At 57.3% G+C, this 21575-nt stretch overlaps 1 protein-coding gene across 2 annotated transcripts; it reads left to right on the plus strand.

The window, feature by feature from the left end:
* The first annotated feature begins 31 nt into the window (after positions 1–31).
* LMF2 (lipase maturation factor 2) lies at positions 32–19972 on the plus strand. 2 transcript variants are annotated; one of them, XM_077837734.1, is made up of 14 exons: positions 32–188; positions 3404–3657; positions 7397–7425; positions 8619–8815; positions 9288–9466; positions 10231–10363; positions 12433–12567; positions 13027–13132; positions 14235–14331; positions 15294–15476; positions 16100–16268; positions 17093–17204; positions 17928–18036; positions 18463–19972. In XM_077837734.1, exons 1-14 carry the CDS (start codon positions 92–94, stop codon positions 18814–18816), a joined length of 2154 nt encoding a protein of 717 aa, XP_077693860.1. In that variant the 5' UTR covers positions 32–91; the 3' UTR covers positions 18817–19972. The 2 variants fall into 2 exon arrangements, with proteins under 2 accessions (XP_077693860.1, XP_077693869.1); XM_077837743.1 differs by lacking the exon at positions 32–188 and adding an exon at positions 1064–1758.
* The last annotated feature ends 1603 nt before the right edge of the window (positions 19973–21575 follow it).

Below are 21575 nucleotides of genomic sequence, written 5' to 3' on the forward strand. Positions count from 1 at the left end.
CTGGCGCGGGGCGGCGCCGTGGGGGCGCGCGGGCCGCGGGGACGTGTCGGGCGCTCGGAGGCCGGGTCCCGCCGCCGCCGCCGCTCGCGCCATGGGGGAGCCGCCGCGCCTGGCCCGGCAGCTGCTCCTGGGCGGCCTGGCCGCCGTCTACGTCGCCGCCTTCGCCTCGCTCTACCTGCAGATACCGGGTGCGGGGCGGGGGCCCGGGGGGGCTCTGTCCCCAGGCGTCAGGGCGGGGCTGCCGGGGGCGGTCCCGGGGGGCTGGGGAACGGGTCCCGGGGGGGGCCTGCCGCGAGCTCGAGGCCTGGGGCGGAGGGGGGAGCGCAGCTCCCGGGGGGTACCGCGGGGGGAGGGGGGAGCGAAGTCCCGGGGGGGGTCCTGGGGGGGCACTGCGCGGGGGGGCGTGGGCGGTACCATGGGGGAGGGGGGAGCGCAGTCCCGGGGGGGCCCCTGGGGGGGTACTGCGCGGGGGGATGTGGGGGGTACCGTATGGGGAGGGGGGAGCTCAGTCCCGGGGGGGGGGGCTGAGGGGGGAGCTCAGTCCCGGGGGGGGGGCTGGGGGGGAACCGCAGGGGGAGGGGCTGAGGGGGGAGCGGCTGAGGGGGGAGCGCAGCCCCTGGGGGACCTGGGGGGGTACCGCAGGGGGAGGGGCTGAGGGGGGAGCGCAGCCCCTGGGGGACCTGGGGGGGAACCGCAGGGGGAGGGGCTGAGGGGGGAGCGCAGCCCCTGGGGGACCTGGGGGGGAACCGCAGGGGGAGGGGCTGAGGGGGGAGCGCAGCCCCTGGGGGACCTGGGGGGGTACCGCAGGGGGAGAAGCTGAGGGGGGAGAGCAGCCCCGGGGGGATCTGGGGGGGTACCGCAGGGGGAGGGGCTGAGGGAGGAGCACAGCCCCAGGGGGCACAGGCCCGGCCCGGCGGGGTACCTCGGGGGGAGGGGCTCGCTGGTTTGGCGACGCGGTGTTGGTTATGACAGACCGCGAGGGGTCCCAGCCCCCCACACTGGGGGGCCGGGGGGCGGGGAGTTCCCTGGGAACGGGCTGTGGTACCTCAGTCATCTCATCGCCTGCGGAGAAACCCATCGAATGGCCTGGGTGGCTCCTGTTGGGCCTTGTGTCAGGCCCCGATGCCTTTGGGGCAAAGGGGAGGAAAGATGCAGGAGTTGGCAGGGCCAAGGCTGGTGCTCTGGGCTGCTCCCTGGAGGTGGGGTTGGGAAGGAGGAAGAGGAGGAGCAGACAGAGAGGCCGAAAATGAACTAGGAGCGGTAGGACGTAGAATCCTAGACTATCAGCGCTAGAAGGGACCTCAGGAAGTCATCTCGTCCAACCCCCTGCTCAAAGCAGGACCAATCCCCAATTTTTGCCCCGGATCCCTACATGGCCCCCTCAAGGATTGAGCTCACAACCCTGGGTTTAGCAGGCCAATGCTCAAACCACTGAGCTATTCCTCCCCCCCCGCCCCAGGATGTGTTGGTCTCCTGCCTGTAGCGGGGTCAGATGCCACCCTGAGACTCCAAACACCGGGGAGGCGGGTAATGTGGAAACAAGGGGAACAAGTCAGTAGCTCCTTGGGGGAGGATTGGCTCAGTGCAGTGAGGCTCCTGGACCAAGGCATGAGGATGGGCAGTGAAGGCCCTTGTTGGGGAGGGGGAAACCTCTGTTACACTTCATTGATTCCTGCTGTTTTGGGGTGAGGGGGAGCAGAGCAGTTCCCAGCTGAAGGGCCTCATTCAGCAGTGACCCACGATGGCTAAGTGGCCAAGGTATGTAACTTGCCTCCATCTGGTGTTCTGTGGGGACTAAATCCTGCTCCCTGTCCCCCAGTGTAAGCAGGTGTAGCTCCCCTGAAGTCAATAGGAGTTGGTTCCACCTGGGCCAGATCTGGTTGGTGTCTGGAAGTGGTGGGTTGAGGTGTGTGAGACCAGGTGGAGGATGAGGGGGTTCTGTCTAGGTGTTCATAGAGTCCCCATTGCCCTACTATGCTAGTACCCCTCAAACACTAGTATTTAATCCTAACTCTGAAGTAGGACAATATTATCTCCTCCCAAGACACAGACTGCATTGCACAGGAAGTCTGGCTGAGCTGAGAATTGACCAGGATCCCCTGAGTTGTAGGCTAGTGCCCTCCCAGTGCCTTCTTACCTTGTACCCCCCTCCTGATAGCTTTTCCCGTTACCCTTTTCTTCTGTATACATTATCCATGCCCACAGAATGCTACCCTGCTCCCAGTTGCACTACCCTACTCCTTATCACACCATTCATGCTGCTGCGTCTCTCCCTGCGAGCTGTGCCTGCAAATACAGGCTGTGCTTGACCCCAGGTGAAGAGTTCTGTGCCGCTACCTTGGGAAGCAGTTCCTCGAGGCCTTCCAGCTGCTGCCTTCTTCCTGGGGACTAAGAGGAAGTAGCTTCTGCTCTGCCCAGCTGGTCCCTCCCTTTGCCCAGTACTTCCAGCCTCTGTTTAACCACTTTATTTGAGAGTCTTTTCTCTGTTTCCTGCCAATTGCTGGCTGGGAGCCGGGCGAGCGGCCAAGTGCTTAGCCACTCCGAGCAGGGCTTTTAATCTCCCTAGTTTGAGGCTGTGCTGGAGCGTAGCAGGGGGGTCTTTCTGATGTTGGCATCTCTAAATCTGGAGTGGCCCCTAAAATCCACAGGGAGAGGATAATTCCCCCCCCCCACCCCACCCCCATGAGTCCAGAGCTGCTCTAGAGAGTGAAAGAAGATGGCTGTGGCACAGTTTGGGCCCCTGCCCTTGAAACGGTCACATCCCGCAAGGGAGCATACCCTGCAGGCTGGGGAAGGAGAGAGAGCCCTTGCTCGGCAAAGACTAAAAAGCTTCAAGTCTGTTTAAGGCCTTGATCACATATGGGTCCAGGCTGTGCTGAGTACAGTGTGCTTGGGCCTTACAACAGGTGTGAGTGGTCCCGGCTGCTATACCTCTGCGTGCTGCTGGGCCCACCAGGATGGACTGTGCATCACTCTGCTCTCCTGCAGCTGCTCCCCCAGTTGGCTGGGCAGAGGCCTGGTTTGCTTGGTGAGCAGAGTCCTTGTAACCATTCCACGTGGGCAGCCCTGCAGGCTATGGCCATGGATCGTTAGGCAGCTGTTCACCCCAGGAGCTGCAGGTGGATGTTTCCCATGGTATGTTCATTCCCTCTCCCAGGCTCAGTGGCAGCAATGGAGGGTTGAATGTTGCTGGTAGGCTTCTGGACCTAGCTCTGTTCCTCTGATCCTGGGGAAGGTGGTATTCAGTGGGACCTCCTCCCAGGGCAAACTTGCTCACCAGAAAGGCTGGGTGTCCCTTGGAAAGGGAGGACCACATGTTTCTAGCGGACGGATAGTTACCTGGGGGGAGAGGTTGCTGGGGGTTACAACTTCCTTTCTTGTCTCCTTCCCCCCCCCACCCCAGGGCTCTATGGGAAAGATGGCATCCTGCCAGCCCGCAAGATGCTGCGTGTCTCCGGGAAGGGCTTCTGGGAGCAGCTGCGGGACTCCCCAACGCTGCTGTGGTTTGGCCCACACCTGGGGCTGGACACGGAACAGGGCATGGAGCTGCTGTGCCTGCTGGGAATATTGACCTCCTTCGGCGCCCTGGTGCTTGAGCCCCTGCGGGACAGCCTCGTCTTCCTGCTGCTCTGGGTGTTCTACCTCTCGCTCTACCAGGTATGTGGGCACTGGGGGGTGGATGGAGCAGTACATGGTTGGGGGTAGAGGCAATCCCTTGGAGTGTGGGGGCAGGGGAAGACTTCTCATCTGTGACAGGTACATGGTGGGAGTACCCTCCTTGCTGCTCTGCACCCACCTGTAGCTTGGGTCCTAATAGAGCAGTGGGTTAGCAGAATCCCTGCTTGGGGCAGGGTTTGCTCACCTGATCCTCTTCCCTGCTGTTCTTCTTTAGCTTCTCGCTCTTTAAAGCAGCCCAGCCCTCCTCCTGTCAGTCCTCTTCCCTCACGTCTGCCCAGGGCGAAGGGTTGGGTGATTTTTCTCTCCATAGCAGGTGTTGGTCTTGCCATCTCAGGTTGAATTCAAGTCTCCATCCCTGCCGCTGTTCCTGGTGGCTCCATAATGTCCCCCCAGTTCCTTCTGGGGTTAAAATTCTCCATATTTGGTCTGTGACTACTGATTGGGCTTTGGAGTAGCCTCTTGGGAAGTGGGTATGTCACATTCTCACCTGCTCTTAGCAGGAATTTTACTCACTTAATGACTTGGGCTAGAAACATCACACTATACTTTGCTTCAAAAAAACAAAAACCCCAAATCTTTTAGCTCTCCAAAGCAAGCCAGGTTTGCAAAGAATCACTTTGCTAAGTGCACCACCACAGAGGACAGGATATTGCACACAAGCATAGTGGTGCCTAACATTTTTAGCACACTTAAGGAATCTTAATCTGCTGGTGGTGCTTGCAGGCTGCCTGGGCCCCATAGCTCCCTATTGAGGAACTTGTGGTGAGAGTCAGGTATCCTGGCAGTTTGTAAGCATGGTTTCTCTTCCTTCTCACACCAGAAGAATTAAATGCAAAAGGCGGCACTTGCTGTATTGTATACCCTGAATTCCCTTGCGTAGGCAGCGTGGCTGAGTTAACCCTGTCATTGCTACCTTAGCTTTCAGAATATCCTGGCTATTGAGTGTTTGATGTTTTGGCCTTAACACTGCATTAATACTAGTGCATTGCATTTAATTGCTGGCTCTGATCTCTCTGATCAGAACAGAGCTTCTCCCAGTTGCTGAGACGGGAGTCGTTTCCTGGCAGATCTCAATCAAAAGTGATTCCTGCAAGGATCTGTGCAGGAGAGTGGAGCTAGTTGGGTCAGTTTGGGACACTAAGGAGACCAGCCATCTGGGATCTCTGCATCCCAGGTGCTCTCCCCAAATCCGTACACCTGTCTGGTATCCCTGTGTGCACCAAGCAGTGAGTGCTGACAGCCTGCTCCAGCACTAAGACTGTGCTGATGTTATACTCACCCCCACATAGGGCTCTGGCCCCGTGCCAGCCAGCCAGGTCCCCATTGAGAGCCTGCTGGGTGGTTCTGCCTCTCCAAAGAGCTCCACTCCAGTTCGGCTCAGTCTGACCAAAGTACTCTAATGCCAGCAGCCACCTCTGCCAAACCACCCTCAGCTTGTAGCAGCCCTGCCAGTTGTTGCGGTGGTAGGTGTGGAAAGGGGACAGGGTGGGGAGCTTTTACTGTGGCCATGAGTGCTGTCCCCAGCTGTGCAGAGGGAGTGAAGTATCCTGGCTGCAGCTTTGTGTAGCCAGGAAAAGCAAAGGTAACTGGACTGTCCTCTTCGCTGGGACGGTAGCTGCCTCTGAAACAGGGCCAGGGGAGGTGCTCTCTACCTTCCAAACTGATGGAGTTTGATCTGCTAGGTGCAGTATCTCAGAGGCCCTCTCTGTCCCCAGGGCAGTGACCTCTGGGCCGAGGTGTTAGGGAGCTTATTCCTTCACCCACTTACTTCCTTGGTCCTTCTCGCATGAACAGAGAGCAACAATACCCAAAGTCCAAAGGTACAAACACTTTGATGTTTATTGGAGTGAACTTCCAGCAAGCATGATTCCAGTTTCCTTCCTTAGTGTCCCCCTTCCCAGCTTGGACACCACAGAGCCTTACATCTGTGTCCCTGTTCCCATTCCTGCCCTTAGCAAAACATGATTCCAATTTCCCCCCCCATTTCCCTGTTCTCATTTCCCCCACACACACCCACTTCCTGATTGACTGCAGACTATATAGTAAAACTTGAGTTCTGCTTAGCTATACCTTAGCCAATCATTTTCCTGAAATTTAACTAACCAATCCTAACATATTGTAACATGATTACGTAACCAATTATATCCCACCACCTTAATTAGTTTACACCCAGCAAAATTAATTATACAGCAGACAGGAACAATCACAGAACCAGGCAGAGATTATACAGACGAACAATAGCAAAGTGGGAACTATAATGACAAAACAATACAGAAGTGAGGATTTCACATCCCAGCTATGGATAAGTGAGTTCTTGCCAGACAGGATGCTATCAAACTAAGTTTCCTTTTACATCTTTTAGGCACTTCCCTTTCTCTGGAGGTGATAGGCATTATCAGGACAGGACTGTATTCCTAACAGCCCAATAGCACGTTATTTCAATGTGACTAGTTTGGAATGTGAGGAGGTGACCGGTCGCTTCCCAGCTTAGGGCTGCCTCTGTTGCTTAGCCAAAAGCCTTAGCCTAAGCACAGGGCCTCAGACTGTCACAGTAAGGGAAGGCCCTTACACTGGCAGACAGTGATTTTGATTCTCTGTTTTATACCTCTAGAACTATCTAAGTGATAAGAATACACCTAAATTCTTAGCGTATAGGTCTTTACAGACAGGCCTGAATATCTATATCCTAACACGAGGCTTGGGAGGACCATCCCCTGCCTCTGCCAGGAGTCTTGCCTCCCTTTCACGCAGGCCCGCTAGCACCTTCCTGGCTTTAGGGATGTTCCACTTGCTGCCTCTTCCCTTTTAAGGTGACACTTGAGAGAAACATCATTCCTCTTATTGGAGTCTCTAGGGCTCCTCCCCTCTGGAGCAGCACTGACTCAGAATCTGGCAGTAATCCAATCCCCTGCGTTTCTAGTATAGTGTTGGCATGTCCACAGCTGTGGGCGAGTCAGGAGCTGGCCTCTGGAGTCAGCCTGTTACACTGTCAGTATTGATCGTCTTGCCCTGATCTCTGAGCGTGCTTAAAGCGTTAGCGGGAGTGAGAAGCTAATAGCACCAGGGCTAGAGGCAGCCATAGTGCAGGCTGGTATGAAGCAAGATTCAGCTGCAAATGCCCATCAATCCTGACTCTCAGCCCCCCGCTAGCCCAGCCCTGGGCTCCCCCAGTTCTGCTGCTACCCCTCAATCCCAACCCACAGTCCCTTGTCCTTTGAGTCTTCCTTGGATAATCATCTGGGTGCCAGGCTCGACCCAGACAGCCCATCCCACTGGAACAAGCGAGGCCTGAAGCAGACTCTCCGGAGAGGAGGCTGGTGCAGTAGCTCCCAGCATCATCCAGCCTTGTTGGAGCACGTGACGTAGATGTGTCACACCTCCCCGCCCCCTCTGTCTTTGCACCCCTCCCCTCACCCAGGCATTTTGCTGGGGCCTTACCGTGGCCCCACAGCTCTTGGCTGTGTGACAGTGCCTGGTCTCAATTCCCAGGGGTTGGATCGGGGCCTGTTGCCACAAGGGAGCTGGCATTGCTACCTGAAATGTGCCCAGGAGAAGGCGTTGTCTTCCCATGATTCTTTGCACTCTTCTCCGCTCTAGTTTGGGTGGGATAGAGAAGACCGGAATGGGGCGATCCTGTGATCAGAACCTATTTGTACCTGTCACTCCGTAATGCACCCTGGGTCACCTGTTGATACCCTTGTGCTCCCTCTCCCCACAGGTGGGGCAGGTGTTCCTGTACTTCCAGTGGTAAGTGACTCTGTCTCCCCAGATTTACACGTGGCCACTCCTGTTGGGTCGTTCAGCCCTTTCCAAGCACAGCTTTGGTTCCCCGGCAGGATGGGCCCACGATGGGTGGGCCGTGGAAGCCCCAGCTGTATCCTGCAGGTGTTCACATGACCTCTTGTGTGGCTGCACTGTAGCTCTGTAGGGGTTCAGAGTGGCAAGTCTTGTGCTGTGCTGAATCAGTTCAGAGAAGCAACACTGAAGTACAGATCCCTGCACCGTGCTGCCTGGACACTGCTGTCCTAACTCAGTGTAGTCAGGCAGGCCTCTTGTGCTGAGCATTCCTGGGAACTGTCCAACTTGTAAATCATGCTTGGTCTGGTGTGCCAGAAACTGGTTCTGACTGTTACCGCCTGCCACGTGCTCCTGGGGTGGGGGGAGGTGGCTGTTCTCTTTCAAGATGGCTGCTGTATGTCTAGGTTTGTGGGACTCCTGTTTCCCTATGAATGCTCGCTGGGGCCATTTAAACAGGCATTGTGGGGAGTGGGCCACAGTTTGTCCTATTTTCAAAAACGGTTCCAGTAACATGCTAAAGGCAGGAGAAAGACACTGACTCTGCAGTGGTACCTGAGACCATCAGCTGGGGAAGCTCGCCTCCCCTCTGGGGAAGAGGGATCACCAGCTAAGCCGGGAGAGTCTACCCTAGCGATGGCCACTGCTACATCCTCCAGGAGGGCCCAAGCTCCGGGTTGCCTAGGGTGTTGTGTACAGGTGGTGGGCAAATGGGGTTGGTGCCTCATCGCGGTGACAGTTAGTCACTGGTGACCCCGTGGCTGTACATAGGCAGAGGTTGCAGCTCAGCTGTATCGTGCCCTGCATTGCAGCCTCTGGGGGCTTGGTCGCAGTACAGCCCTGCTAGTGCCTTGCTGACCCCTGGACATGGGCACTCTGTAGGAGCAGTCTGGGTGGTCAGCGCTCTTGTGCAGCCATGCATGCTATCCGCATGCAGGTGGCTAGAAACGATTTGCGGCCAGGTGAAGCAGCCTGACCGTGACCTTTCAGACCTGGCCTCTTGGAGGCTGCCAGACAAAGAGGCATGTGGAGGGGGCTTCTATGAGGCACCCACGGGGCCAGGACAGTTGAGGGGAGGTTGGCCCCAGCAAACAGGGAGCCTCTGGCCCCTCTGTCTGATGCCTTGTGTGGTGTGCTCCCTGCAGGGACAGCCTCCTGCTGGAGACAGGCTTCCTGGCCGTGCTGGTGGCCCCCCTGCACCTACTGAAGTGGCGCTCCACAGCCTGGCGGCCACATGACAACATCACCTTCTGGCTGATGCGCTGGCTGCTCTTTCGCCTCATGTTCGCCTCGGGGGTGGTGAAGCTGACCAGCCGCTGCCCCACGTGGTGGGGGCTCACAGGTGAGGGGCTTGGCATGGCCACAGTGCGGGGGCGGCATCGCTGTGGCTGCTCTCTCAACCCATGCAAGCACTCCTCCCCAGCACCCCGGGGGGTGAGTTAGTGTCACTGACCCTTTCCTACAGGTTGGGTGGGCCATAGAGCCTGGATGAGAGAGAGGTTCCTGGCTCCCAGCCCTGTGCTCAGCCCACTAGGCCATGCTGCCATTTCCAGACACTGGCAGGGTTTCCTGCACCAGGTCTCATGGCAAATGCACTTCTGTGCAGCCCAAGTGACTTGTTCAGGACAGCACTTAATATTGTGTGCAGCTTGCTCCAGCATCTCTACATATCCCTGCATGGCCTCTGTCCCCATATGGTCCTGGCTCTCCCGCTCTCTGAGCCGCATCCAGTTATTACCCTGCACTGGCTCCTCCTTCCTTGCTTGTGTCTAGCGCATCCCTTCATGGCCCTGACCCTGCTCTCTCCCACGCAGCCCTGACCTATCACTACGAGACCCAGTGCATCCCTACGCCGGCCGCCTGGTTTGCCCACCAGCTCCCTGTGTGGTTCCAGAAGTTCAGCGTAGTGGCCACGTACGTCATCGAGATCGCTGTGCCCCTGCTGTTCTTCTCCCCCATCCGCCGCCTCCGCCTCTTCGCCTTCTACTGCCAGGTACGTCCACAGCCAGCGAGGGCTGGAAGACTTCGGATGCGCCCCTGGGGATAGGAGCCGGAAAGAGAGTTTGGGGGCCTTGTGCTTGTCCCACGTGTTGTCCAGTGGGAGCCATTAGTTCAGATCTCGCTTTCGGGTATAAGACTTAGGGGACAGGAGACCAAGGGGGATACAATGGAAATGAGCATCCCAGCAGTCTGTTCCCATCATGCATTGCAGGCTCACAATGGTCAAATGCCAGTGACCTTGGACCCTTCAAGTTCTGGGCCCAGAAGGAGGTGTTCCTGCCTTGCTCACTGGAGACAAAGGGCAGCAGAGCCTCAGACTGAAGGGTGCAGCTTACAAGCAAGATGGGTTTCCCCCTGCCTTGCAAGGCCAGACAGGGAGGGTCCCCCTCTCCTCTCCCCTGGATACTTTCCTCTCGTGCCACGGTCCTGGCCCTTTGGCTGCTGGTGCCAGCCAGAAGGATGGTCATGCTGCTGTGTGGATCTCTGTTAACCCTCTGGAGTCTACAAGCTGCCTCCTAGGCTGAGCGGCAGGCAGTGCCAGTGTGGGGCAGCTCCCCTACAGGGAGCAGGACCCCTCCGTGGGGGAATGTTGAGAGTGGAGGCCTCTTGGGCAGGGAGCATGGGAAGGGATGTTCGGTGTTTCTCTTGGCACTTTGTCCCCGGGCTCAGGAAGGGAGGTGCTGGGGATGACAGGCCTGCACTTCATGCCGTGATGGGACCCAAGCCATGACTCTGAGTTCCTGCCCTCCTCCGCAGGTCCTGCTCCAGCTGCTGATCATCATCACAGGCAACTACAACTTCTTCAACCTGCTCACCATTATCCTGTGCTTCTCGCTGCTGGATGACGAGCACCTGGGGCTGGGGCGCAGCAAAAGGAGACCCACCAGCGGTGAGTCTGTGTGGGTTAGGGCTCTGCTGTGGTCTCAGCTCACCTGGGCTCAAGCTGTTCCACAGGGTGAGGTGGGTCCTGCTCTGGGGGTGGGCAGGTCCTGGGGCTGATCCAGAAGTGGCAGAGGGGAAGCCCTTGGCAGAATTCTCGGTGATCAGTCCCATGTGCTGTGCAAGGAGCTTGCTCTGAGCCCTGTAGCAAGGGGGCAGCGCCCTGGTGCAGACAGGAGATCCTGCAGCAGACTCAGCTGGGCTATTTTAAACTGTCCCATAATTAACTTTTAGGGGGCTGTAGGTCTAATAAACACAGCTGCACTGAGACAATCAGGGGTGCTGTGGGGTAGGCAGGAATTGTGGGAGAAGCACATTGGCTGCATGCATCTGCTAAAAGAATGGTGAGAGAGAAGGTGGGTGAGATGATGTCTGTCAACAGCAGAAGCTGGTTCAATACAAGATAAGCTTTTGAGCCTCCCCAGCTGTTCAGGTCTCAAAAGGTACTCAGGCCTGGTCCACAGCGGGAACTTGAATTGGCAAAGCTACATCTCTCAGGAGTGTAGAAAAATCCTACTTTGAGAAACATGGCAATGCCAACCTAACCCTCAGGATAGACAGTGCTTGGTCAACTGAAAAATTCTTCCATTCAGCTAGCTACCATCTCTCCAGGAGGTGGGTTACCTACGCTGGCAGGAGAAGCCCTCCTGTTGGCGTAGGTGGTGTCTACACTAAAGCTACTACAGCAGCTCAGCTGCAGCAGCGTTTTATGTGTAGACATACCCGAAGTGTAGCCATGCGCAGTGTCTCAGCTAAACGTTAGCATAAGGAATTAACACACATTGTAAGAAACCAAGGTGCAGCGGGCTGTTAACACCCTTCAGTCATAAGAGAAAAGATTTGTTAGGTCACAGATTGTTGTAATGAGACTTAAAATTAGTGTGTCTGTTTAGTTCATGATTTTTAGTGTTCAGCAGAGTTCTCCCAGGCTCATCTTTGGAAGGTGCTGTACAGGCTTCCTTTGAGGACAAGGACTGAGAGCTCAGGTGTGGAGTGATCACTTTGTGAGAAATGTTCACTTCTGGTGATAAGATGGTTTTGTCTTATCATTTTTTTGCATGAGCTCATCCAAGAACGTTGTGATAGCTGTTGTGAAGTTTGATGCACTGGATGAGGTACACCATGTGTTGCAATAGGCCTGCATAGGGTCTTGATCATTGTAGCCGTGGAGATATGACTGCAGGTTTTGCAGCTGTTCTGGCAGGGTCTGGTGCCGCTTTGAATTGGCGTGCCCTCAATTATGGGGAACTTGCTTCTGATGATGATGGGTGCATGCTTGAAGGCTGGAAGAGAGGGGTTGGAAAAGGTTTCTGTTAGGATGGGGTCCCAATCGAGTCAGGGTAGTAATTATTAGATGCCAGTACAAGTTCCAGTGTGGGGTGGTAGGTGACAACTAGAGGTGTGTGGTCAGTGGGTGTTTTTCTCGATTGAAGCAAGTTCTCTCAGGTTATTAGTGTCGCTTGTTCCATGATGCAATATACTTCTCTGGTGGATAGGCCTTGCTTGGTGAAGGCGGTTTTAAGTGTGTTAAGTTGTGCATCCCAGACTTGCTCCTCGGAGCATGTTCTGTGGTACCTGGGTGCCTGGCTGTAAGTAACGGATTCCTTGCTATATCTGGGGTAGCTGCTGGATCTGGAGAGGTGGCTGTTGAAGGATGTGGAGCATAGCTCAGTGGTTTGAGCATTGTCCTGCTAAACCCAGGGTTGTGAGTTCAATCCTTGAGGGGGCCATTTAGGGATCTAGGGCAAAAATTGGGGATTGGTCCTGCTTTGAGCAGGGGGTTGGACGAGATGACCTCTTGAGGTCCCTTCCAACCCTGATATTCTAGGATTCTATGATTAACAGTGCCTCTCAAACTGCCATTGTTGGGTTTCAGAGTTAATAGTTGAGCAGGCCCCCATGGCACAATTATGCTTCCCTTGGAGCTGTTTCAGGCTCTGATCAGATTCTGGCAGACAGCATTGTGCATCAGTTCCACTCAGTCCCTTAACATCACTTGTTTCCTCCCCTACCCTGCAGCCTGGCCTCCAAGCCTGCTGTCTGTCCTCTCCACGCTGCTGGAGCTGACTGTCTATGGGTTACTCATCTACTGGAGCATCCAGGATTTCGGCCTGCATTTCAACTGGGAAAAGCAGCTCATTGAATCCAAAACAGGTGTGGTGCTTCCTCCCTTCACTGCAGGGTGGGACAGCATGCTCAGCCCACAGCTGGGTGCTGATGTGCCCTCTGGCTGGTATCCCATCTCTTCTGTGATCCGCTCTGGGCCTTGCAGCTCAGCCAGGAGAGTGACACTAGCAGGACACAACCTTGAGCAGCTCCTGACCCAGCTACCATCCAGGCAGCATCCTGGCAGGGCCTCCCTCAGGTCAGGTGCAACTTGGCTCCCCGACCCTTTTACTCCGCCCAATGGTGAAGTTGGTCCATGTCCTGGTGAGCCTGTTGACTTTGGGTGAGTGACTCAAAACGAGCCACCTTGTTGCTAACAGTGACACCCCTCGGTACCTCTGTGTCATATGACCTGCACTCCTTCCTGGAGGAAAGGGGTGATTTGTGCTTCCCCCCTTCCCTGCCCAGGCACTATCTGACTCCTGTGGTTTTACCCCTCCTCTCTAGCTTTCACTTATCATGACTTCATCCAGTGGTTGAAGACAGTGACTCTCCCTTTAGTGGGGTTGGGCCTCCTCTCCCTGGCCTGGGAGATTCTCTCTGCCATGTACAGGTGAGTCACTGTTCCAGGGGCAGGCTATGCTGCTTGCTGTGCCTCTGAACTGGAGGGGTTTTGTGGCAAGCATCAGTTCTCTGCTGTATCATCCCCTCCTAAAGCTGAGGGGAACTGCCCCGGAGGTGCAGCCATGGGGTCTGGAGTGGTAGAACAATGCAGCCAATCCATGCACAGATCTGATTACTCCTGACTTGGAGCTAGAGTACAGCAGGTCTGAGGGAATTGGCACCCCTCAGATCAGTGGGGCAGGCTGTCTGCCTGGGGGATCCCAGGATCCCCACAGCTCCTGGTTGTTGGCGTGGTCTGCAGGAACACTGCATTCAGATCGAGTTTCATGCTGTAGCCACTGGCTGCCCTGGGAGAGTCTTGTCAGGTTGGCTCATGGGCTGATGAGGCGCTGCTATGCTTAACCCTTCACCCACAGCCTCAGGGGCCCCACAGGGTCAGACTTCCCTGCAGAGTTGGCTGGAGTTGTCTACACTCTCCTTACCCCTCTCCAGTTATCCTGGCTCGAGTGAGAGCAGCCACACTGCTTAAAGCACTCACTGCTGTCTACACTGGCGTGGCGCAGCACGTGAGTGCAGCTCTTTGGGGCACTTCCCAGGGTTCCTAGTGCTGCAGTTAGCTCTGAGGGTATTGTGGGGGAGCCTGTCTGCCCCTCTTGGGCACATGGGGGTCAGGGGAGAGACACTGGTGGGCTACCTGCACTCAAGGAGAGCAGCCTGCAGTACACTGCAGAACAGCTGTGCTGGCAGCTGATGAGTTGCACTAACTGGAATTTTAGCCTGTACCCCCTGCTGGGCCAGCAACTCGTATGAAAAGCCTCGCTTCTGTGGGTTAAGGGGTTGGGGATGGGATTGAAGTTAAACTCCAGTTGTCTTTGCTGCAAAGTCTCTAGTCCGGAGCACAGCTAAGGACTGCGGCTGGCAAACCCTTCGTACAGCGGTGTCGTCTGGCGGCCTGGGCCTCTTGAAGTGGGGCAAAGTCTGCAGCCCCTCCCCCAGCTCTGCTGTTCAGTGGGTGCTTCACTTCCAGTCATGTGGCTAATGGGGACTTTGGCCCTGTCTGCTGACCTGTCCTTCTCATGCCTCCCACACAGGTGTGCCTGCGTCCGGGGCTTTCCCTGGAAGCTCTGGGCTACTCTCCAGTGGGCTGTCTTCGCTGCTGCAGCAGCAGGGATGTTTGCCGTCAGCCTGGTGAGTGGGTGGGATGGTGTGGGGCAGCGGCCTATCATGTCTTGTGTGATCAGGGGATTGGCGGTTGGCTAGTCACTCCCCTTCCATACCTAGTACAGGCCAGGCAGGGTCACTGCATGGGGTGGTGCCTGGTTCCTGCAGCCACCCTCTAGGGAGCCCAGGCTGGTAGAGGGCGGGCAGGGTTCAGGGTGCTGTGGGCACTTCAGGAAAAGAGAAAGCAGGTGGAGACTGAGCACCATCCATTACAATTCAGGGTGAGGCTCTGCCTCAAGGCATTGGGGCCTTCTGGGTCAGAAGACATACAGGATGCGGGAGGGACAGGAGCATGGTTAAAGCCCCGGGTGATCGGATCACGCTACCTAGCTCTTGCAGCTCTAGCTTCGTTGCAGTCTCGGGCTCGGACTACTGGACCCAGGCCCATCCCCTGAGGCGTAGTAGAGGGCAGTGCCATCTGCTAGGGGGAGCACGTTGGCGATGCAGCCGGGCAGAACAACCTGCGCTGGGGAGCAAAGCTGTGAACGCTGCCAAGGCTGCGTCCTGGCAGCTCTCCCCGCTGGTGAGGCTTGTCTCTAAGGCAGCCTCAAATTTTGGAAGGGCCACTGGTGCTGGAGGGTTGGCTGGGTCTGGGGAAATGCTGTGTGGCATAGTATGTGACCAGCCCACAGAATCCCCACCATGGGTAACAGGGAGTTAGATACTCTGGCTGGGTAACTGCAGGGGTGATTTAGTCATGCCCTGAGGTCAAGGTAAAGCTCCATCTTCTGGGCATTGGCTGGCACTATCCTCAGGGCTTGGGTGGACAGCATTGGATATTGACTGCTGCAGACGCCAGCCAGGGTTGCTTCCTGGCGTGAGTTGGGCAGGGCCAGCAGATGAACTGGCCCACTCTGCTGCATCGCCCCTCCCCGGTGCCTATTGCACAGGGTGATTAAGCCGGCCTCTTCTTTGCTGCTGCCTCCCAGGTGCCCTTCACCTACCTAGAGTACGAGTCGAATGGGAAGCTGTGGCCCAGCATCCACCGGATGTTCAGTGCTGTTGACCGCTACCAGCTGGTGAACTCATACGGGCTCTTCCGCAGGATGACGGGGGTCGGGGGCCGGCCAGAGGTGGTGGTGGAAGGAAGCTATGACAAGGAGAACTGGACGGTAACTCGCTGCTATGCCCTGCCAGTGATCTCATGCCGCTGCTGTAGCTTTTCCCTAAGGGGGGGGAGGGGGCGGGATACGTCTGGGTTGTGTGGGGAGGGGGAGTCTAGGTTAACCACGAGACCCAGCCTCTGTTGGACATCAGCAGTGAAATCAACACTAGTTAGCCCCATTGACCCCTTGCGGCTCCAGGTGGCCGTGTTTCCCTGAAGAGGAGGTGACCATCCCTGGGGCTTGAACAGGAGTGACGTGCTCTGGAGGTGCTGCTTGTGCCATGTGGCCATCAATGAGCGCCGCCCCCCTTCCCCCCAGCAAGAGCTGGCTGTAAGCCCCATTTGCAGTTTGGCCTTCTGGTCTAAGGCCCCATGCATCTAGATGTGGCATCCTTCAGTTCCTGCCCTGAACTGTTGTGTTGGTGCTGTGTGCTGTTAAACAGCTGCTGTGTTCCACCCCATAGGTAGCTGCATTTAGGAATAGGGCAGTGATGCTGTAAAGTGCTTTGGGGCGTTGCCGGTGGCATCCTCATTCCAACCATGTTGGTCCAGAATGTTCGAGCCCCATTGCATGTGGGGTGAGGTAGCAGTTCAGAGGCACCTTTGCCCCATTCTCCTCTGTCCCTGCAGGAGATTGAGTTCATGTACAAGCCAGGGAACATCAGCGCAGGGCCTCCTGTGGTGGCCCCGCACCAGCCCCGCCTCGACTGGCAGATGTGGTTTGCGGCCTTGGGGGATCACGCTCACAGCCCCTGGTTCACCAGCTTCGTCTATCGCCTGCTGCAGGGCAAGAAAGAAGGTGAGGGGGCCATGCATGCCCAGCCATTCTGTGTCCCAGGCTGAGCTCGGGGTGGGCGCTCTCACCCTGTGATCAGCCCCTCACCCTGCCCACCCAGTAAATTCACATGGTGCCCTGGGCCGTGGGTGTTACTCTGCTTTGTCGACGGAGCTAGTTACTTCAGTGGGCTGTGGCTTGGGGCTGGGGGCACCAGCAGAGCTGCGTGCATGAGAAGTCCAGGGCTGGGATAGCAGGGGGAACTCTGGGTCAGGATTGACGTGAACAGAGCTGTGTCTTCCATACCACTCCCTGCTTGCCTCTTAGCCTCAAATTGGCCAGCGCTCTGAGTCCTTGCTGCTTTCCTGCCCCGCCTCCCCAGTGCCATGCAGTGCAGCCAGAGCATACCTGTGCTAAGGTGGTCCCAGCCCTAGGCCTGCCCAAACCTGGCAAGCTGCACTCCCTGGGATGGCAGCAGGGGCCTCCCCGTGTGAGCCCAGCAGCTGGGGTGCGGTGGTAAGGCATGCTCTGTTCTTCCTCCTACTGGGGTCCCCACAGTGACAGGGCAGGGAGTTAGCTGCCCCATGCATCATCGTGGGAGTTCACTCCTGCTGGAGCGCTTGGCCTCTGCATTGGCTGCACTGGAGTCGTGGCCATCAAGCTTCTCTCTGCAGCACTGAGAGCTAGAAACCCTAATGTGAGAGCTGAGACTCTGGTGAGATCACCAGGCTCCACAGGCTGGGGCCGGCGGCATGGCTTGATGCCTGGTGTTAATGCAGCTGGGCAGGAGGAGCAGCCTGGGGTAAAGGTGTGCTGGGGCCTTGCGCTAACTCCTCTGTTCCTGGCAGTGATCCACCTGGTACAGGTTGATGAAACTAAATACCCATTCAGCTCCCGGCCGCCTGCCTACGTCCGAGCCCAGCTCTACAAGTACTGGTTCACGGAGAGCACTAAGGCCGGGTGAGTGACGCCAGCCCCTTTCGCCATCAGCCTCCATCTGAGGGGATGAGGAGCTGGCTTGAACAGCAGGCACAGCCCACTGTCCCCAGGGCTCACCCTGCGCTGCTTATTCCCATGGCCAGCATTCCCTGGTGCGTAACATGTTAATGATCTGAGAAGGGGGTGGCAACAAGGAAGCAAAACTTGCAGAGGATTCTGTTCTTTAGGTTAGTCAGGACCAGAGAGGACTGTGAGGAACTCCAGAGACTGAGCCAAATCAGGGGAATGGGCAAGAGGCGAGCAAATGCAATTCAGTGTTAAATGTGAAGTAATGCATGCTGGAGGGAAACATTTAATCACTTAACCGGAAAGGCTCTAAATGAACTGTCAGCCCCTGAGGTGGAACTGGGTGACAGCTGTCTACGCACTGCAGCTGCAGTCAGAAGCTGTTAGGATGTGAGGAATGGGATGGTGAATAATGGAACTAGAGTTGGGCAAATACTGGCATCTGTCCTGTGTGTGCGGTGGGGAGACTCTTGGCTGCAGAGGGCCTAACCACTCGGAGGCCACTGCCTCCCAGCCTGGCTTCTGCAAGTGGGAATATTCTGGTCCTGATGCAATAACCGTTCAGGGCAGGGCCGGCTGTGCTGTCAGGAAAGCTCTCCAGGAGTGGGAGTTGGGACCGCACCTGCCGCTCAGCATGGCTGATCTGAGCAACTCCTGCCTCTTCTCCCTTCTCTGCAGGGGCTTCCCCCGGCAATGGTGGCGGCGGCAGCACGTGGAGGAGTTCTACCCCACTGTGTTCCTGGGAGACCCCAATCTGGAGGCCATGCTCAATCAGTACGGGCTGAAGGTAGGATTGGCAGAACACCACATCTAGGCTGTGAGCCATACGAGGCCTGGGCCACTTCCTGGGCACTTCCAGGGGGAGTGTTCTTGGAGCAGGGAGGGCTGCCTGCCATGGGGTTGGATTGCAATGTGTCCCCCTGTGTGCACACACCTTGTATGTCTGCCTTGGAATCACTTCTGAGCAGCAGAGCCCCACATGCCCCCTTGCAGTGGGGACAGATATGTCATGGCCCTGTGTTAAGACCAGGTACTCAGCACTGCATCTCAGCGAAGTGGTGATGGAGGAATTGAGCCCCTAGTGGTGGGTGGCTCCAGAGAGGCTTGTCTGCCCCGAAGCAGGGACCACCCATAGGCTTGGTGGGGCAGCCAGGGCTCCAACAGCCCAGCTCTGTGGCTGCATCTGCACTCGTGTCTCTCCCTCTGCATGCAGGACAAGACACCCCTGAAGCGCCCTACGGATGCCTTCCTGCCCATGACCCTGCAACTCATCCGGGAGCTTAGCCGCCCCTACACAGGCCCTGCCGTGGTGTGGTCTCTCTACCTCACTGCTGCCACCATCTGCATCCTGCGAGTGCTGAGCAGCAGGACACTGGGCAGCGCCCCCATCAGCCGGCACAAAGGCTCCAAGCGGCCTGATGTGGCAGAGGGAGACGGAGACCATGCGGGCAGTGAGAAGAATGGGCAGGTGAAGAAGAAGGAGGCAGAGGAGAAGGTCGAGGGCAGAGCCAGAGGGGCTGGAGATGCCCTTTCAGATAGCCTCCGTAGCACCAAGAAGAAGAAGTAGCCCCGGAGGTGCCAGCCCTAGACCCCCCACCCCTTTCTTCCAGGCAATGACTGATATCACCTCTGCTCTGAACTCCTGTTTCTGGACTTGCCGCTCTCGCCTTGCCTGGCTCCACTCTGATGGCTCCTCCTAGCTCTCCTGTCTCCATAACCATACGGCAAATGGATCTTGTCTGCTCCGGCCACAGGCCTTACTGTGGGGGCCCACTGGTTATCAGCCTCCACCCCTACTGGCTCCATGTTGGCCTGGACTTTTTCCCCCATAGCCCCGAGGATTTGAGCTGTGGAGCTGCCTGCTCCCCGGGAGGCTGCTCTGCCCCAGCTCAGGAAAGGTGTGGAATGTCACTTACATCCCTGTCTGCCCAAGGAGAGGCCATGCCCTGACCTACCCCTCACCCACCCTGCTCTGTGGAGCAACAGTTGTCATCCCCTTCCCTTAGGACTGCAGTCTCTGGACACCGGTGAGGTCAGTCCCTTCCCTCCCTGCTGGGGAGTTTGCTGCCCCTGAGTGCCATGGGCACTCCCGGTTATTGCTGCTGAACAGTGGCCTTATTTTGCCCATGGAGCTGGCCTTTACAGCTGAGAAGAGAACTGGGGTTGGGTACTTGGTAACGGGGATCCCTACAGCAGACCCAGGGCAAGGAGCCACATACTCTTTTCCCCCATGGCCAGTGGCTCTTGGGGGCTGAATTGCCCCAACCTGGCAGATCTCCAGCTCCTAGGGGCACTGTAAAGTGGGCAGGGTGGGAATCCTGGATCTCATCCCAGAGATGCCTTTAGGCAAGGAGCCGTGGCCCAGCTTGGATAAGCTGCAGGCTCCAGCTACGCCCAGCCCTTCCCCTTGTGCTCAGGGACAGCAGTACTATGCTCATACAGGCAGGCAGGAGGCCCAATAGAAACCATGCCATCCTCTCCCCTTCCACTACTGCCTTAATGCTGCCCCCTCCTGTACCAGCCTGCTGTGGGGGGGTGGGGGTTGCTGTGCTTGCCCAGGGTTGCTGGGCAATCCCATGATCGTGTTCAGGGGCATGAGCACCTGTCTCGCTTGCCCTGGCCCCTCCCTGGGCACAGAGCCTGGCTGGCACGTGCTTCCCAGCAGCTGTTAATGGAGCGGAGACATTTCCTGTAACTTTCTAAATAAAGCCTTTGACATTCCAGCCCTGCCTCCCTTCCAGGAGTGGGGGGTGGTTAGCCCCTCACCCAGGAGCCAGTGCATCCAGCCTGAGACAGGAGCTGGGGTGCGTAGGGCATGGGCTGACAGTTCCTGCCAGGCTGCCCCAGGTTGTAATACTAATCCCCCGGGGCCACGTGGTGGGTGCGTGCACACATTCCCTCCTCCTCTGAATGTTGAGGCCCGGATCCTTGGCCAGCAGGGCCCTGGAAATGTGGCTGCAGAAACTGCAGGGCAGCTGCCTGGCTCAGGCTGATCTAGCCTAGCCCCTGTGTGCTCTGCCCCCTGAAGCTGTGGTACCAGGATTTCTGCCCTAGCTGTCTCCATGACACCACCGTGCCCCCCCTCTCCCCGTCCATCCTCGCCATAGAGCCGCCTGACCTCTAGCGTAACAGTGTGAGGTGCTGGAGACGGCTCATGTTTTCCCCTGCTGGGCTCCAAGGCTGAGTCCACACGGGAGGCAGCTGCTACAGCAACTGTGCTATGAAAAGCCTCCTGCCCCTTCTAGGTCAGGGACTCAGCGCAGAGCCTCTGTGTTCTTTGGCCTTTGGACCTGTTTCTATTGTTCTGTCAGGCCTACATCCTCCCCGTACCATCTCCTGCAGGCTGCTGATAGTGCCAGCTGCCTTTCTCTGCAGCTCTAGCCTCTTGCATGGCTTCAAGCGGCCCAGCTTGTGTCCTGGGGCCATGGGCCCTTCACTGCCCCCTTAGAAAGCCAAGCTCTCCACCATGTGAACCATCCCTGGGGTGAACAAAGGAGCCTTGGTGTAGGAGGAGATGCTGCGTGTGCAGGCCCGGAGAGCAGGTGCTGAGGCAAGCTGCACGAGGGCCTTGGGCTGAGCCCAGCGGGGCTGGGTCTGAGTAGATGGTAAAGGCAAGAGGGCACTGGTCCCTGCCATCAGAAGTGGGGGCGGGGGGAGAAGAGGAGTCAAGCCCAGGCAAAGGGGTTCAGCAAGAAGAGCTGCTGCTGCTCTTTACTGCAGCAGCAGAAAGTAGCTGGCAGGAGGAGGCTAGGGTCTGTGCTGCGGCCTGTTAGCCAGCTCGGAGCAGGTCAGCCTGGGCCCTGGTGCTCTGAGTTTGTGTTGGAGCTTTGGGGGCCAGGCCAGGGTGCGTGTTGGTAGCGAAGGAGGAAGGGTGGGGGCAGGCAGTTGGTTGCAGAGATGCTGAGGCAATGGTGGCGGCTGCCCCCTAGGAGGAGCAGGAGAGCCAGGCCAGGAGCGATGAGTTACAGGTGCCCCCAACATGCCAGCATCAGCTCAGTACCCTAACTCCCTACCCCCTTTGCTGTGATGCTAGCTCTGCAGGGCTCTGCAGCGTGCATGGGACAGGTCCCGCACCATGTATGCTAACAACCTGTTTATTGAGCTCTGAAAACAACCCCCAGCACAGCGGCGCCCCGGTTGAAGGGGAGATCAGACACAGCAGCGCTGCTCCTGCGTACCCCGCCCTGGCTGCAGGGGGCTAGAAACTGAGCTGCGCCGGGGGCTTTCAGCTGCTTGATAATGACTGTGTGGGCTTGTGCAGGGGCAGAGTGAGGGGCAAACGAGGGGTGCTTCGTGGAGGAAGCGGTGTCTCTAAGCAGGGGGTGG

The sequence above is a fragment of the Eretmochelys imbricata genome, chromosome 1, assembly GCF_965152235.1.
Source record: "Eretmochelys imbricata isolate rEreImb1 chromosome 1, rEreImb1.hap1, whole genome shotgun sequence".
Lineage (NCBI taxonomy): Eukaryota > Metazoa > Chordata > Testudines > Cheloniidae > Eretmochelys > Eretmochelys imbricata.

Coding starts and splice junctions, on each gene's coding strand:
- LMF2 (XM_077837734.1), top strand. CDS start 92: ATGGGGGAGCCGCCGCGCCTGGCCCGGCAGCTGCTCCTGGGCGGCCTG. Junction 13,133..14,234: donor ATTCTCTCTGCCATGTACAG/GTGAGTCACTGT, acceptor CCTCCCACACAG/GTGTGCCTGCGTCCGGGGCT. Junction 16,269..17,092: donor GCTGCAGGGCAAGAAAGAAG/GTGAGGGGGCCA, acceptor TGTTCCTGGCAG/TGATCCACCTGGTACAGGTT.